This window comes from Glycine soja, chromosome 6 (genome assembly GCF_004193775.1).
Source record: "Glycine soja cultivar W05 chromosome 6, ASM419377v2, whole genome shotgun sequence".
Taxonomy (NCBI): Eukaryota; Viridiplantae; Streptophyta; class Magnoliopsida; order Fabales; family Fabaceae; genus Glycine; species Glycine soja.
Genome location: NC_041007.1, coordinates 12,587,425 through 12,604,995, shown reverse-complemented (window position 1 = coordinate 12,604,995; position 17,571 = coordinate 12,587,425). Strand labels below are relative to the sequence as shown.

At 35.9% G+C, this 17,571-nt stretch overlaps 4 protein-coding genes across 5 annotated transcripts; 1 reads left to right on the top strand and 3 right to left on the bottom strand.

The window, feature by feature from the left end:
* Positions 1 to 522: 522 nt before the first annotated feature.
* On the bottom strand, positions 523 to 3,725 carry LOC114415782 (ABC transporter I family member 10). Of its 2 annotated transcripts, none has more exons than XM_028380631.1 (6): positions 3,492 to 3,725; positions 3,212 to 3,374; positions 3,044 to 3,130; positions 1,609 to 1,734; positions 1,403 to 1,525; positions 523 to 1,012 (listed from the first exon to the last, which is right to left on the bottom strand). In XM_028380631.1, the coding sequence occupies exons 1-6, from the start codon at positions 3,572 to 3,574 to the stop codon at positions 803 to 805; spliced, it is 792 nt and encodes a 263-aa protein (XP_028236432.1). In that variant the 5' UTR covers positions 3,575 to 3,725; the 3' UTR covers positions 523 to 802. The 2 variants fall into 2 exon arrangements, with proteins under 2 accessions (XP_028236432.1, XP_028236431.1); XM_028380630.1 differs by having other exon boundaries at positions 3,212 to 3,383; positions 3,492 to 3,718.
* A 56-nt stretch (positions 3,726 to 3,781) lies between these two features.
* LOC114415784 (NAD(P)H-quinone oxidoreductase subunit O, chloroplastic) lies at positions 3,782 to 5,455 on the top strand. The gene is made up of 6 exons (XM_028380632.1): positions 3,782 to 4,035; positions 4,316 to 4,371; positions 4,454 to 4,519; positions 4,610 to 4,651; positions 4,875 to 4,934; positions 5,194 to 5,455. The coding sequence occupies exons 1-6, from the start codon at positions 3,825 to 3,827 to the stop codon at positions 5,221 to 5,223; spliced, it is 465 nt and encodes a 154-aa protein (XP_028236433.1). The 5' UTR covers positions 3,782 to 3,824; the 3' UTR covers positions 5,224 to 5,455.
* Positions 5,456 to 5,822: 367 nt separating this feature from the next.
* Positions 5,823 to 8,824, bottom strand: LOC114415781 (5' exonuclease Apollo-like). Its single transcript, XM_028380629.1, has 3 exons — positions 8,434 to 8,824; positions 7,750 to 7,961; positions 5,823 to 7,309 (listed from the first exon to the last, which is right to left on the bottom strand). Exons 1-3 carry the CDS (start codon positions 8,726 to 8,728, stop codon positions 6,155 to 6,157), a joined length of 1,662 nt encoding a protein of 553 aa, XP_028236430.1. The 5' UTR covers positions 8,729 to 8,824; the 3' UTR covers positions 5,823 to 6,154.
* Positions 8,825 to 9,220: 396 nt separating this feature from the next.
* On the bottom strand, positions 9,221 to 15,168 carry LOC114415780 (mitogen-activated protein kinase kinase kinase 3-like). Its single transcript, XM_028380628.1, has 11 exons — positions 14,616 to 15,168; positions 13,341 to 13,652; positions 12,869 to 12,956; positions 12,693 to 12,755; positions 12,414 to 12,574; positions 12,248 to 12,323; positions 11,708 to 11,767; positions 11,491 to 11,598; positions 11,144 to 11,383; positions 10,087 to 10,187; positions 9,221 to 9,976 (listed from the first exon to the last, which is right to left on the bottom strand). The coding sequence occupies exons 1-11, from the start codon at positions 15,011 to 15,013 to the stop codon at positions 9,733 to 9,735; spliced, it is 1,851 nt and encodes a 616-aa protein (XP_028236429.1). The 5' UTR covers positions 15,014 to 15,168; the 3' UTR covers positions 9,221 to 9,732.
* Between the last annotated feature and the right edge of the window lie 2,403 nt (positions 15,169 to 17,571).

The window sequence follows — 17,571 nt, the reverse complement described above, 5'->3', positions numbered from 1 at the left end:
AAAGCAGAAGTATCAGCAAGTACCCACTAACTTTTAGTGGCGCATGTAAATGCAAACCAAATTGTCAAAAGCTTTTATTAGTGGACTTTTCCTAATATTTTCTGTTACGCTTCAACTAAAAGTATTAAAAATCGTCAGCATAGTTTCAAAAACTATATGATATTAATATATGGCGACCTTTCAAAAGTAGCAGCCGGCAGATAACACGAGTCACGCCCCTTAAGATATTTCGTTTTAATAGTCCAAGCAAAAATGTTGGGCTAGATGCATCGGACCAGTTAGGATTGACAGAACATAATGATCATCAAATAATAAAATCTGAAATTTTGGTTAACTTAAATGTCTTATTCGTTATCTCCGTTAACTTAGTTAAAGTCAACATTATAGAACTAAATTGCATTGAACTCTCCTTAAGTTTGCTTAAAATCTCCCCTTGTTTCAACCTTTTAGAGGAAATAAAAACACTCCGATGGAAAAATTACAACGGATATCCATGAATTGACGGGAGGTAAATGACTTGAATGGGAATAAAAAAAACACGAATTCAGATATGCTGCAATTGAGACTCATCGTGTCCTGTTCAATTTTCGTCCACGGAGTATCGTGTCTTAAATTAAATCTAAATTCACCGACTGCAGATTGATATTTTAGCCATGAAGATCGAATGTGGGTTCCCAATTACAGCAAATCCAAATTCAGAAAACAACCTTTTATAATTAATTTACAAGATGAATATAGTTTGCTCAAAAGTTTACTACTCTTAAACAAAGAGTAGTATATATCCTCAGAAACAAAGACTTGTTTAAGAATTAATCTGGGTTATATAGGCAGATTGCCTGGCTTCAATGAAACTCCTAATGCTAGCGGCATCTCCATGCATGACTACTTTCCCATCCTCCATGTAGATGGCACCATCTGCATACTCCAGTTCTTCCAAGCGATGGGTGACCCATAATGCTGTAACTTCTGCAGAGGTATCCACTGAGTTCCTAACAGCTTTGATGACCCCAACCTTACATGAAAAGCGCAAACCATCTATCAGCAAGTGTTGGTTTTAAATCAAAACTTTCACATTTACTAACATGAGCAAATTCAACAATAAGCACAAAAAGTGAAGCCGTGTTTTAAGTTAACAGCATGTTTAGAATAAGAAGGTCCACATATTCAGATGTAAGAAAGCTTAAATAGAGACTGCCCAAGCAGCATTGTTGTCAGCATGAATGTGTCAAATGCAGATAAAAGAAAATATGAAGAAACAAAGAAAAATGACTGTCAGTGAATATTTTGTAGATGATGAAAGTCCCTAGTTTCCAGTTTCCGTGTTTTTCAGGTTCTCAATTTTCATAACTTTTCAACAAATATGACATGTATAGCATATAACATCACAATTCTTGGGGATTACCTGGTCAGCTTCATCTAAGAATGTTGTGAGCTCATCCAACAACAGAACTTTACAAGCTTCAGCAAGAGCACCAGCAATGGCAACCCTCTGCTTCTGACCACCACTCAGAGTTTGGACAGATCTCTGAATATTGTAACAGAAGGAAAGTTCATTTATTGTATAATTCACACATTTGTTTGAGTGCTCAAGGTTGTCATCCTTAATACCTTCATGTAGTCAGACAGGCCTACAGCATGCAAAGCTCTTGACACCCTAGATCTGACTTCATCGTGAGCCAAATTGATCTTACCAAGACCAAATGCAACATCAGAATCTACCGTAGGCATTACCACCTGCAACAAATATAAGGCTACACAGTTGACAGTCCGATTGTATACAATACATCATATGGGGTCAGGCTGTAAATTTTCAGTAGAAATTTTCTGGTGACTATAGATTGATAACAAACTCAGGTTTTTTACTTTCATATTTTGTGAATTTTTTTTATCACAATAGTTGTGTCTGAACTGCAAACATTGAGATAATGCCTCAAAACTTTAAGAAAGTGGCATTGGCAATAAGAACTATTGAAACAGTAACAGCCATTCCAACATTGGCAGTGTTGTCTTGCAAAACGTCAAGTAAGGCATATGGAAAGGTTGGAAAATTCCTCAAAATTTACTTGAACATTCGTCTAAGGGTGTTTATACCAAAAGAAAGGAAGAAAAATAGTCACATGACAGTTTAACTGCAGTTTGCGCTGTTAACTTATTATTCCATCAGAAAGAAGATATATTTTACCAAATACTAGACTTTAGCCACATATAACAAATGAAGTAAACAGACAGCATAGCAATAGTAGCAAGGTAAGTGAAGAAAAAAACATTGAAATTACTTGTCTCCTCCCTTAGTAACATCACTGTGACTCCCAATTTGATGAGGTTTCCATCTTTGAATTTTATATAATCCAAAAACAAATTTTAGCTTACATTTTCATTCTAACAGAAAACAAGTCTTATGATTTTCCTTTTCAAATATATACCACAAAGATTTAGCCTTTCTATTAATGCCTGTTTAAGGTCTACATCGTTGGGCCTAACCCTATAGAATCTAACCAAGGGCAGACCCTCACACTCAAATCATTGCTAGGCTGAAGAGCAATCTGAGGCACACTACTGTTAAGCCCTTTGGCGTACATCCCATGGTGCTCGCTAAGAATGAGGCAGAAGATTCCTGTCACCTGCTCACATATGCATGCCAGGAACTCCAGAGTATTCCATATTAGAGGCACCCGCACCTTATGAGATTACTTCGTAGTCATATTCAAGCGTCTTAACAGTTAACAGTGACTCTCACCCACATACATCCACAACCAGTCACTCTCATCCAGCCTCATAAAATAGATCAAATGCAGAGGCATCAAGTAAGTACATTGTTCCAAACACTGTTACTTTCCTGGTTAAAAAAGACTCAAGATTGGAACAGCAGACTCCTCTTCATGTTAGAGGAAGGCGGATTGATTGGGTCTATGCCTATGTCTATAAACCGTTTGGGCTTGAATAAATCAATACTCAAACACACTTCAAAGAAAGATAGCATTGAACCAATGAACCAAGTACGAGAAAAAAAAAGTTACTAATCATTGGAACAGAAAATAAAAACCTGATGATCTGGATTTTGGAAAACAAAACTTTTAGGCCCATTCACGTACACTGTTCCTGAAGTTGGAGTCAAGAGACCAGCCAAAATCTGCACACCATGCCAAGGGTTACATTACAAGATACACTAGACTACAAAACAATAACTCTTACTTCTGAATTCTGATAATACCTTCAAGAGGGTAGATTTTCCACACCCATTGGGTCCAAGAAGCATCCAAAACTGCCCGCAAGGAATGCGAATCGAACAATCCTTAAGAACCGGTACATCCTGTGTTTGCCTCGTCGTGAATGAGAATTTCAAATTACGCCCTTCAATCGCAAAATTCTCAGGCCTATTTCCACTGAAAAAATCAAAACAATAAAAATCCAAAGCTTGAACGAAAACTGTTCGAGAAAATGCCTAACTAAAAAGTGAAATGAATAAAGAAAATCACGAAAACTAATAGAACCTAGTAGTAGCTGTAGTGGGAAGTGTGGCATAAAGAGGAGCAACGAGACGCTCGGGGAAGCGAGTAAGATAAGAGAGATTCATAGCATTCCCTCTTCCCTCTCACTAGTTCTTTGAACGCGACCGTTTTAACGCTGTGATGAAATTCCCAAGCTGGTCGAAACTTTTCACGAATTGACACTCGAGTCCTTCCTTTATGACGTGGCACGTTCTTATTAGTTATGCTTTTTGCCACACATGAAGATTGAAGGTGCATTCCTTCATCTCTTATCTCTGGTATATGTAAGGAAAACGTTATGGGTTATGGGAGACACGTGGCATTGTGTTTCTCTTCATGGCGTTCTCTGCTACTCTATCCTACACCTCCTTCCCTTGCCTTCCTCGTTTCCCGCAAACTTTGAGAACAAAAAGTGTTCATTTCCCTCTGATTCGTGCAGTGCAAGGTGGTCAAGCAGAGACACCCGAGAGCAAGAAGAGTGAAGGGTCATCTAATGCTCAGTCTTCAAGTGCTGCTGCTCCTAAACCCAAGAAACCCGTCTATTCCTGTGAGTTAAGCAATCATTGAACTAACTAGTCTTTCTTTGGGTTTAAAGAGCCTCTCTTTTTTAACATGTTATTGATAAAAAGTATCTACCCACTATGCTCGTATGAAAACCTGAGTGACCATTCTTAATGAGATTCTCGTATTTCCATCCACTCGAACTTGAGACCTTGCCTAAGGGAACAAGACCAATATCACTTGGACCAACCGACCCCTTGTTGGTGTTTAAGAGCCTCTTTGATCATTGTTTGTTTGTTGTTGTTTTTGTTTTTGTTTTTTGGCAGTGAAGAAAGGTCAGATTGTGAGGGTGGACAAGGAGAAATATCTCAATAGCGTCAATGTAAGAAGGACAATGATTTCTCATATTATTGGTTTGGTTTCAATTGTGAACACTATTGACTTGTTTGAGTTTAATGTTTCAGTATCTTTCTGTTGGGCACCCACCTTATTACAAAGGATTAGATTACATTTATGAGGACCGTGGTGAGGTATGTGTCGAACTATTTTTGCATGCGGTGGCTCTGTTTTATTTTAATGTCATCACAGTTTATCTAACTCAAGGTGTGAAACTCTTTTAGGTCCTGGATATGCGTATATTTGAAACGGGAGAATATGCACTTGTAAGTAACTTTAATCTATCTCGTCATAGTTTCATAGAATAAGGAATATTTAAAATAATAATAATAAGTTTGTCCAATGTTCTGATAAATGGGAGAGACGAATGCAAGAATAAAAATTTATCCCTTTTTACAATGCCAATGATGTTCTGTAGATCAAGCATAGCTAAATCTAACTATAGAATTGAATGACTTATGCTGACCAAAAGTCGTGATTAATTGATAGATTGCGTGGGTAGGGGTCCCCACTGCTCCAGCATGGCTTCCTACGGACATGCTTATCAAGGTACAGTTTAACTTGTTCCAATTGTAGCTACTACTTATTACTAAGCTTCTTGCAGGATCAGCTTAAGCAAAAGCCTAATCAAGCTGAGCCAGTATTTGGACAAGAACAGCTTGTTTAACTGAGCTTTAACTTGTACCTGGCTTATTTTATATCCAATCAACTGAGCCAGTATTCTGAGCAGTAGCAATTGATTCCCTTCGATGGTCCTTTAATCTTACAGAAATTAGCCATACCTCACTCTATTTTTTTTCCCTTGCAGTCAGAGAAACTCAATTATGAGAGGTTATGACCTACAGTTTGGGCACAGAACTATGCTAAATAGATAAATGATACTTCGTTTTTCTGATGATGTAAGAGAGTATAATTCAAGAAGCACGGTTTGAAACATCATCTTGGACTCTACTCTGTCTTTAGTGCAGTGTACTTCAAAGCTTTTTGTGATGTGTATTTGTGCTACTCTATTCTTAACATTTAATACATATAAATGGTCTTTTGATTTGGGAAAACATAATTTGCTTTTATGTTTTGTTTTTACTTTTAATTACAAAAATATCACCTTATTTTTACTGTTTTTTTAATTTCAAGAGCTTGTATAAGAAACCATGAAAACAGAAAATGAAAACAAAGGTAAACATACTTTAAACTTGAAAATATGACACAAAATGAAAATAATGGAGCATTTTTACAGTTAAAAGTAAAAGCAGAACATGTTTTCTTAAAGTAAACAGCTCCTAAGATTAAACCTTTGGTACACAGCCAGAGCAATCATCTGAAAGTTGATGAGATATGAGAATCAATATGCAATTACACATCGTCATGAAAAATGAATCAGTGAAACAGAATGTTTTATTGGTTGCGGCAATAGAATGTATGTCCATGTCAGAAAAGTTGAATGAATCTCTTCACTATATACTGAGTTCTGCTGACTTCTGCTGCTCCTTGTCAGCTAAAACTTTAAAAATAATGTTTGAATTGCCATAATGACAGTGAAGCGTCTCTTATTCAAAGAGAATAACTATAACAGTATTGAAACAGATTTGACAACACTTGCACAATCCTGCAGATTATTCCCTTCCACCTTCCTGCTTCTTGTCAAGCACTCGTGACATAGATGGTGGTTCGGGAAAGAGCAAGGCAAAATTCTTGTAAAATCTTAAGAATCATATGTGCATGAACATCTCCAAGCATGATAAATGGAAGATAACTGAATAAAAGCAAGATTAATATTTAATTCCCCTCTTGACACGTTTTCTGGAATTTATAAGATCCCTTAAGGAGGGAAGAGGTTGAGGCACAGGAACATTCATTGACCCGTACAACTTTCTCACAGTTCCACTCAAGCCTGAAGATCCGATATTTAGATAAGAGGCACCCTTATGAACTCTTGTGTCCTCCTGAACCTCAGTTTGCTGATTCTTCTCCACTTGATGTAAATCATTCTTTTTTTCTGGTGACCTCTCCTTCACTTCAGCATCCTCAGCATCTTTCAAGAATTCTTGTCGTGCATCGTTTGAAACTGTTTGGGTAAGGACATTAACGGGCAATGTGTTACATCCTACTCGTGAAAAGCCACTATCTTGGAGAGTGAACCTTGCTCTTCCAAATAACGTGATAGGCAAGCTTTTGTCATGAAGAAGCAGTGCTTTTAGTGTTTTAGCCTCAGTGAACTGTTTGACAGGTGATTTAGTTAGCACATTAGATTGTGCACAAGGCTGAGGGGTTTCTTCAAGAACAAGATTACAGCTCACAGATTTTTCTGACGTATCAACATGATCAGAAGTTTCCGGAGTCATATCCAGAAGCTTCCACATAGAGTTGTTGAGAGCTCCTTTAGAGTTAAATAAGTGTTTCTTTACATAATCCAGTTTCATAGCCCTGCAGCTGGGGGTTGTTGAAACAACCCACCTAGGTGCAAGAAGTTGAAGTGTCCATTCCAATTCTTCCTTGGATGAGTGCATTGAGTAACAAACATGCCAGACACCAAACTGATCCTTAACTGCTTCGTCCATCCTCTTCTTTCTAGTGTTATCAATATCTGAGAACTTTTCTTCACAAGCATACCACTGTGCAGAAGGGCGCACAATGAGAGGCTCGGGTTGGAGAGTTTCTTTGGCCTCAACCTGCTTTGCTTTAGCTCTTTCATATAGATTTCGAGATCCATCAAACAAGTGGAAACGAGAAGCTGGATCTTCGCAGAGGATTTCAGGCACAGTAAGTGCTAGATTCTCAAAACATTCTGAATACTTGGCTTTATCAACGTATATCTTGGCCCCAAATGTTTCGGACACATTAACAAGGATCTCTTCCTGACCGAGCATGTTGCAGGTTAGATACACTGTCTGTGCATCAGGATGCTTCCATATACAATTAATAACCTGTTTTGTATTTCCATAAGCTGAACTTTGAGACCGAACTATTGTTATTCATAATGAAATTATGAAGCTAGGAACTAAATGATATTGTTATCAAACTGTTACATGCACAAAATGCCCATTCGCAGACAATGAACCCGTGAGTTGTTCCAGATACTCAACAACAAAATATCATATTCTTAAAATACAAATGCAATGTTGTTGAGTTCCCAAAAGAATAGTAATCAAACCGCATTTCTCAACAAGTTCTGCTACTTATAACTATTTCTTGATTGAGGATTGAGTTTGGTTTATGCTTTACAAATACAATTAACCAGTTTATCTCAACAGACAATACAATACAAGCAACTTACTACAATCAAGATGGTCATCTAAAACATACATTTCATTCTAGATAACAAAAAATGAAGGGTTTTAGCCTTTCAGGTAGAGTGAAAAGGTACCTGTTGAATAGCAGAATGTTTGCTAGGCATCCCCTGAGAGAAATTGCCAAAAGTGCAGTCTAAGAAAACACAATCAAGAGGGCAGCGAGGCTCTTTCCCTTTCCTCCCAACATACTTGTCAGGTAAGTTGAGCAAACACTCAGGAGTGAGCCTGCAATCTCCCGTGTGCAGAATATTACCAAATTTGCCTTCAAACAAGAACATCACCGCCCCTGGACAGTGCATTCCAAACATAAGAAACTAAATGAATCTCTGTCCTCATTAATAAATCCCATCAAACACATAAAAATGACAATGACTGCAATGATGATAATCATGATGCACCTTCTCCAGGACAGAATTCAAGCATAATGAAGGGTATGTTTGGATAAGCATTTGCAAAATTAATTTTGAGGACATGATGTGATTCATGCTTGGAAGTTTTTATTCTGAAAGCAAGTTAGCAGTAAAATTGCTATAAAAAAATTTAACCAATGCAAAAGTTATATAAAGTTACCTCAATTCAAAATCAATTTTGGACCTGGAATTAATTCTTCGTTGTGAAACCAAACATGTGAACATTCATCTAAAATTATATTAGCTGGAATCTCAGCATGATTATGAATGACTCAAGGTGAATCCAAACGCGCACATACATAGTTGAATCAAAATACAAATTAGGGAATGAATCGAAGTGAATAGTACCGGGGCAGTGATTGGCGTCAAAAGCGGAGACGGTGAATGGGGCGGCGGCGGGGTCATGGATGACCAAGGATTGACCAAGCTCTATGTTGAGAAACAAGGAAGCATCTAGCTGTGGATATTGTTGAAGGAGAATGGTTTTGGTGAGATTGGTAGAGTAAATTGGGTATGAAGAGTGGGAAGTGATGGAAGAGGAATGGTCTTTGTGAGCGTGCGTGAGGAAACAGTGCCTCTTGGACGACGAAGGAGTCCATGTGTCCACCGAGAAGGGCAATCCCTTGGGCATTTCGATCGGCATCTTCTCTTCTCTCACTCTTTACCTAAACGTGATTTCGGAGCAAGAAGAGGGCTTTGTTCCATATCGGGAGGCTTCCCGCGGAATCTTCACCCTGAATATTTAAAATGAATTTTGCCAAGTAACATAAATAAATCGTAAATTAATTCAAAATTGAATTTAATAGCTCGTCAATCAACCTGAAAAGCCTGTACCAAAAAAATATAAATATAATATAACAGTATTTTCTCTCTCCTCCAAAGTACAGAATGAATGTTAAATTTTACTAATTAAATTTATAACGAATATATATTTTTAATTTATAATAAATAGTTTATATTGTAATTAAAAGTTTATGCCAAAAAAATTACGCTTATTTCCTCTACAAATAGAAGGATCTAAACTGTTTTGAATGAGCTTCAAGAATCATTTTCCATTACTTCAACACCAATTGCATCACAGTATATGTAGTAGCAGTAAAATTGAATATAAATTATCAAAACTCATAGCAAGAAATAATCCGAGCATAATGCGTAATAATAAAATTGCTTCCAACTAATATTTTGGACATTCAAGACTCTGGCTCTTTAAACTTTGAAGCCCATCATTCTGGATATGGTTTGGAACCAAGTTCCACACCATACACGTATGACGTATCATTTCTCAAGTAAGGATACATAATTTAAAAAAAGAGAAAGAGTATATATGAAAAATTACTCTCTTTTTTTCTCCTGCCATGAACTAACAATATACAACATAAACGTTACTACAGACAGTAAACACCATGGATTTACAGTAATCAATAAATTGTTGTTACAAACAGCACGGTGTCCCCAGTCCAATGCCTGCATCGAGAGCTCCTACACCTCACTTGTACCTCACGTGGTCTAGTTTCTCATGCATAAAGAATCGACCAGAATCCTTTAGATAGAGTTTGTACTCGTAAGAGTGCAGATTGAAGTTCAACCACAGACCACAAGGCATGCCAGGGAAACCAAAAGGTTTTTGAGGTATATACAATCGGCAACTCAAATGAGTCTTCTTGGGGATCCACCGGGTGTGTGGGCTTTGTAGAAAGCAGTTTCATGAAAAGGGTCAAGAGTGAATGTGGCATTTGATCTCACTGGATATGAGGGGAGGGTATTTTGCCCCATCAAAGTGTAAGTTGGGTGAGGAGGAGAAAGGAAACAGCTCTTGTGTGCTGGCCCATACTGTCGCAAAGGACTTGAACAGGGAGATACTGGTAAAGATGTGATCATTCTTGTGTTATCTCTGAAAAAGCAAGTTACAATAGCAAGTCAGTCCAGGTAGCATAAAAATGATTCAGCGTATACATAGAGATACATAACCATGCCTTAATAAGAGAAGGTCAGATATTTTACCTTGGGCTCCTTACTGTACGTGAAGTTACGGGAATTGGCTTTGTTGCATAATCTCCATCGAATGAAGTTAAACTTGTTCTATTGGAATGATCTAAAACTGGCTGTAAAGTGATCCAAACAAAGAGAAAGTTAGCTCCAACCCAACACTTGCCATATAAATTGATTTCCAGATATTTTGCAACTTCAAAATGACAACATGCAGTGTATGGGGTTTGTGCATTAGAACCATGACTTCAAATGAACCAATACTTTCTGTTTAAGTTTTGTAATTTTGTTGTATTCTAGGATTCTTTGGCAGCATTATGTCCTCTACAAAATTATAAAATCCACTTTTATCCAAAAAAAGAAAAGCAATATATATAGTTCTGTTATCAGTTGTCACCCCAAACTATGCTATGATCACCCAGTTAATCTGTTCTCCAATTTCAATTTCTCTCGCATTTGTGACATATAAACTTCACCAGTACATTTGTATGCATTGCAACAATGATCTAGACAACCATATTCCAAACGAAATGCAAGTAGCCTAATAATAATATAGACAACCATAACCACCAAAACACACATGACAGACAATCATCTTTTTTTTCTTCCTTTCCTGATTGCAACACTGTATCAGTGTTTAACACCTAACTCTATAGACACAACCAAACAACAAAGCATACTTCACTGTCAATTGCACCCGGTGATTTGCAGAAACAATTCATCCATGAAGTTATTACATATTTACAATCTATTATTTTAAACTTGACAATACTAAACATATAAAGTTGAGCTACAAGATACATAGAGCACAAAAAAACCTAAACAAACCCTGAGATAAAATCCTGACATGGTATTATAGCACCTCTACATAGATGACAATCCCGTGTTGATCCAGTATTGGATAACCACAAATGATGAAATCAGACAAATATCAAGACAATTGCATCCTGTTATTCATATGAGAATGGAACCCTCTTTATACTGATTACATCAAAATATGTAGGAACTAGAATGTAAGAGGCGAAAGGAACATAATTTCAAAAAGAAAATAAATAAGCATTGAGGACTATACCGGAGGCGTCCGACTTCCATCAAACATGTAGGGGAAAGCATCCCTGGTTATTCTGACATTTGTAGCTTTTGTTGCTGACTGATCTCGAATAAAGGGATGCTCTATTAACTTCTGGGCTGTTGGGCGGGCTGATGGATCTCTTTGTAAGCATAGCTGAATGAAATTCTTTGCCTCACTTGAGAGGTGATCCGGAATTTCAGGCATATCTCTGCTGTTACCAATTTTAAATATTGCAGCTACCTGGTGAATACAGGCATTGAAAAAACAATGTTGGTCCTTCATACTCTTCAAATAGGCTCCTAGCAAATATGCAAATACATGCTAGTTCTAAATATCCAAAATCATACCCCTTCATACTGATTCCAAGGAGGCTTTGATGTTGCCATTTCAAGAATTGTGCATCCCAAACTCCATATATCAACAGGAAGACTATAGCCATTTGTATTCATTACAACCTAAGAAAGCAAACGTCGGGATACATTAAAACTTACAGTGGAAGAGATAAGGATGTTCTTGTTCAAAAGTAATTACAAGATGTGAAAAAGAAAGGAAAAAATACTTTACCTCGGGTGCCATCCAGTATGGACTCCCTTTGAAAGAAAGCATGGAGGAAGAAGAATTTATCTGTTTCAGAAAAATCATAATTCAGAGATGATCTCCATCACAAATCAGAAACCAACCAAAACCGAAAATTATACATTTTGAAACTTTGTTCCCCTACTATTTTTCCTACAAGTACAACTCTAGTCCATTTCACAAGGGTCCCTTTCATATATGCATATGCCATTTATAAAAGACAGAACAGAGATCAGAAAGTTCGGTGAAAGCCAGATCCGTTCTAGCTCTCATTCTCTATGTGGGTGTGCACAATTGTGAGAGAGAAATCATGTGCATTAAAGAGTGTAAAAGGGAATGTCTGCCACTAGGTGTTCAGATATGAATAGAACAGCAAATTTTAAGCTGGGACAAAAGAAACACTTTTAATATCCACTCTCCATAAATTTTACAACTTCTGTATTGGCTAATTTATTTTACCAGAAGCAACAACTTTTCAAGTGAGCAAAAGCAATTCATTCTCTAAAAGCATACATATAATAAACTTACATGTTTAGCCATTCCAAAGTCTGCCAGCTTGATTTCACCATTAGGATCAACTAGTATGTTAGCCCCTTTGATATCCCTGTGAAAATAAAAACTTATCAATACTATAATAAAGAGTCAAGATGCTTGCATTTAACATAAATAAATCTTGAGTAGCCATTTAAATTACCTATGTACTGTATTTCTCCCATGAAGATAGGAAAGTCCAGAGACAATCTGCCTGGTATAATTTTGAATAACAGGCTCCTTGAAGGCCCCATATTCCTGAAGTAATTTATGAATAGAACCACCAGAGACATATTCCAAATAAACGGAAAGTGTTTCTTCTCCCTGCAAACATGGCACATATATATTTATAAATGAAATAATGAATCTCATTCAACAATTTTTTTTTTTTTTGTATATAAATGGCATAATGGATTCAGAACTTGGAATATTTTAGCCATACCAAATCACTCCCATAGTATTGAACAATGTTTGGATGTGAAAGCTGACTGAGCAAATGGATCTCCTGCAAACAAATGAAGAACATGGTACAGATTAAATGATGATCAGAGAAATCCAATGCAACAGTATTGAAGGCTTAAGGCAACATGCATAAATCTTTAAAAATAATAGAATTACCTGATTAAGTTGTTTGAGGCACTCTTTTGATGATTGGTCATCACAGACAACCCTGACTTCTTTTATTGCGCACAATTGTCCACTATCACTGTCAAAGTTGCAATACAAGCGTTTTAGAGATGTAGAACAAACATAGGAAGAAGAATACATATAGTTTCAAACTTGTCCATAGCATTGGCATTTGGACAGAGTGCAGATTCTGAAAGAAGGCTGATGATACCATTCTGTAAACATAGCTGTACTTCAAAGCTAGTTTTTTTCTATTGCCAATAACAAGTAGCACTGTAATATTTCCTTTGTAACCTAAAGATTTGCTTATACATTACAACCACTACTGATAGCAAAAACCACAAGTTCTGTCTTTAATTCAGGGAGTAAAAATTATACATGATATAAAGTTGTTGCTGCCTAACCCAAAATAAAATTCAAAGTAAATTTCCTTCACTAGAAAATAAGAAAAGAACCCAAATACCTATTGAATCCCAGGTAAACATGCCCAAATGTTCCCCGACCAAGAAGCTTTCCTTTCTTCCACTTCGAAAGGTTACCGGTAGTGTGTTCCGTCATTCCATTTGCTCTTGTGCTGGGAAGAGAAGAAGAAGGACTGGTAGGAGAACCTGGCGGAAGAGGCAATGGATGACATTCACCTTCTTGCCTGCCTGTAGGGGAGTCAAGACTCAAAACATGCAACTTCGGATGAAGAGGTGATGTTGGGCTGGTGGGCCCTCTTGACCCAGGACCCGGGCTTTTAGACCTCGCATAGAACTTCGTGTCACCTTGCCCTCTAGCATAAACAAAACAGCATCAATTAGTTCAGCAGCAGATTGGAGAAACAAATTAAACAGTCCATGTAGTCTCTGTTCCTTATTCTATTTCTAGCACTACCCATGCTAAAATGAATGTAGATAATAACTTACGACCTCCCATATTTTATAATTACAACAGTTTATTTATAGAAAAACAATAAGATAAATATATTTTTGCTTAAATTTCATCTAAATAAATCGATATTTGGAAGGGGTGGATGGATAGCAGGTAGTCAAATTCCTACAGATAAGAAGGAAAATAACCTAGTCTTACCAAATTTGTCCATCTAGATTTAGATCTTTGTTTCCCCCAAATAAATCCATACCAGAAATCTAGAGCTGCAAGCAGAATGGATAATTCAAAATGGACCAAATCCCCAATTATACTAGAAGAAGAGTCCTCAAAAGGCACAAATTATAAATCAATATTCAATCAACAGAAACAATCACGTAACTGAAGAGAGTGAGGAAAAAATTCCAGAAGAAAATCGCATTTAGGCGTGAGCAGACAGAGGGCAAGAGAGAGAGATCGAGAAGAAAGGCCTTACTAATAAAGGAAAGGAAAAGGAAAGTTGAAGGCAAGAAAAGTTACAGCAGTGTACGAAAATAGTGTACAATTCAATCGTGTTGAAAAAAGCTAGTAACAAGAGGCAGTTAGAAATTCTGATTTGCAAGACTGAGCAAAACTTAAAGGGGAAACCCATAAATCAAGTAAAGTATGCAATGATGTTCCAATAGACATAGAGAGAGAGAGAGAGAGAGAGAGAGTCTCAGGAACCAGAGTAGAAGTCACTTTATCTGATCAATGATTAAGCTAATAACCGGAGAACCTAATTTAAATTTAAAAAATAGGGTAAATTAAACGAATCAAATCCAATTCAATCCAATCGAATTGAGTTGAATGTTATGTTAATCGATGTTTAAAGTAATAAATGAGAAACCTGGAGGCATTAATCTGAGAGTGACAGGTAGGGTGATCATCGTAGGAGCCGCTGGAGCTGACGCTGGAGCCGGAAACAGAGCCAGATCCGAAAACAAGGCCTTGCTCGATGCCGAAGCTTTGCGTGGAGGAGACAGAGGGGCGAGGCAAGGGGAGGCCTTGGTCGACGGCGGCGGCGGCGGAGGAACTGAAATCGCGGCTGCAGCGAGGGGAGTTTCTGACGACGTCGTCGAAGCTCTTGGAGGGCCTGTCGGGCCTGGGCTTGTTGAGCTTGTTGAAATTGAAGTTAAGGACACTGGTGGCGGCGCCTCCTCCTCCGCCATGAGGGGGGTGGTGGTGGTCTTCTTGCGGTTGTTGGTCCTTGCTCTTGCTGGACTTTTTACCCCACCAAGTGGGCATGTTCTGAGTTATTGGACAAAGCAGAAAGAAAGAGTGGTTCAATTCAAAGAAGAAGGTGAGAGTTGTTAGGTTTTGTTCAGTTGGAAGAGGGAAGATACGACGAAGGATACAAAAGAAAAAAGAAACAGCTAAGGATGAGAGAGGGGTTTGGAGGGGACGGCAGACGGTGGTTGGATGGATAATTGACGTGGCGATTTCTTAGAAAGAGAAAACTGGGGCCCACACTCCCTCCTACGTGTCACTCTTTCTTACGTCTTACGAGGTTAAATTCCCGCAAAACTAAAATAGAAACATAAAAGAATCCGCATTGGTGATTGTGCACTCGTGTTTTTTTTTTTTGTGGTTTACAGTTTCACACGTTCCAACTGGAACGCCCGCCAGCCAGAAACCATTTTACTTGTGTTGGTAAAATTAAATAATGGTCACTGGTCCGGAAAATAATAATAATATTACTAGTAAATAAAATACCAATAGATATTCTACTAGTACTCCCTTTGTATAGAGTTCTTTTTATTATTATTTAATTATAGATTATAATTTTGAGTAGTTGACCACATGAAACAACTAACAAGACACTCTCATATTAGTTAATGGTTCATAAACTCTAGCCCTCATTAATTCTTACTTCTAATGCAAGATAAATGTAAATATTAAACTCTCATAATTACTTTTTTATCGAGAGACTTTTCACTTATTTTGGATTCGACTGTTACTTTAGATATGGGAGACGATAATAAAAATTATTATATCCTTTTTTAAATTGTACCTATAACATAAAAAATATTGTCATTCCTATATTAATAATAAGAGAAGAGTCAAGTAAAAAACTATTAGGTTTTCATAATATGATAAATTAAAGCTTAAATTTTTAATACAAAAATGTGTTTACATTTAAAGTGTGATAGTATATTATCTCTCAGAATATAGCTGTAAGAAATTAAAAAAAAATACAATTTATTATATTTAATACTAGTAAGTTATTATAGTTTTTATTTAAGTTTTTTATATAGAACTAACTTTGTGGTTGATTGTTAGCATATAAGAAACTTTTAAACCAATTAAAAAAGAAATAAACGTGGTTACTTATCAAATTTTTAAGATACATTTTATAGATGTGATAATGCTTTGTATAAATACTTTAATTTAATTTAGTTAAAGTGTCTGCAAAATACTAATTCCAACATTAAGTAAGTGACTGAGATGATGATATAAAATGAAAAGAATGGATGATTTAAGGATATATAGCAACAACATTTGCCTTTTGAAGTTTGAGGTGCTAATAAGTTAATTTTTAAAAAATGAAAAAAAAATAGTGTGAAAAAAGTATGATAAATTTAATCTACTGATAACTTAAATGATAAATTTATACTTAATGTTAACTTGATTTTTGAAAAATATAATTTATTATTAAATTAATTTTTAAATATTATAATTTAATAATAAAATAATCTCACAAATTTAACACATAATTAATTTATCATGTAGGATAGTTTTGGGGAGAGAAATTGAGTTATTTATTCATAATTTGATTAATTGATTTTGTTGAGTTGGAAGGTGAGTGGAAAGCGTGTGGATAGGGAGGGGGATCTTTCTTCTGATTTAATTTTCCAAAGTGTCATTGGTGGTTTTTTACTACATGGGTATGTGCGTCATTCACCGCGTCATCACCTCAATAACGTGACACATATACCCGTTGCTGCACATAAATGCCCACTGCCACCGTTCCGTTTCTTTTTCTGTGAACCATAAATATTCCCCATATATCTGACACAAATTACTTAAATTTTTCACCCATTTTTATTTTATTTTACTGGGAAAATATCGCAATTTCATTCATTTTTATTTTAGAAAAATAGTATCTCCCATTTTTTTCTTTTATCATGTCGCGAGTCGAGACAGACTTTTGAAGTTGTATAGCTTGCTTGATCAACATTTTTTTATGAAAACGACATTACTCGTGATTTAAATTTTTTGTCAATATATTTTGTATCTATATTTTGATTGTTATGTTTACTTTTATGATTTTCACGTATTTAAAATATTGGTTTCAGAGAAAGAAATTAAAAAAAGAAAAATTTAAAAATTAATGTCTAAAAAGTAAATTTAAAGGTCTACATTCAAATGAGTGTAATTATAAAAACAAAGACCACATTTAAAATTTTGAATTTATATGGATCACGTTGACAAAATATATATATATATATATATATATATATATATATATATATATATATTTTGATATTGTATAAAATAATTACTCCGAATGAAATTTTTTTTTCTTCCTGACAATTTATTCCATAAATTATATAACTTTCAAGACTTTCATTTCATTTAATTTTTTTAAAGTACTTTAATTTCATTTAATTTAAAACTTAACTTAAAAATTCACATTATAATTTTTTCAAAAACAAATCAGATGTTCGGTACATAACTTGTTAGTATTTGTTTAATCACATTAATTATACGTACAGTTTTTATTGAGCTACTAGACATGCATATATCCTCCTTCTATGATACTCATAATTGATGAGCATAGGAAAAAAAATCATTAATGATGT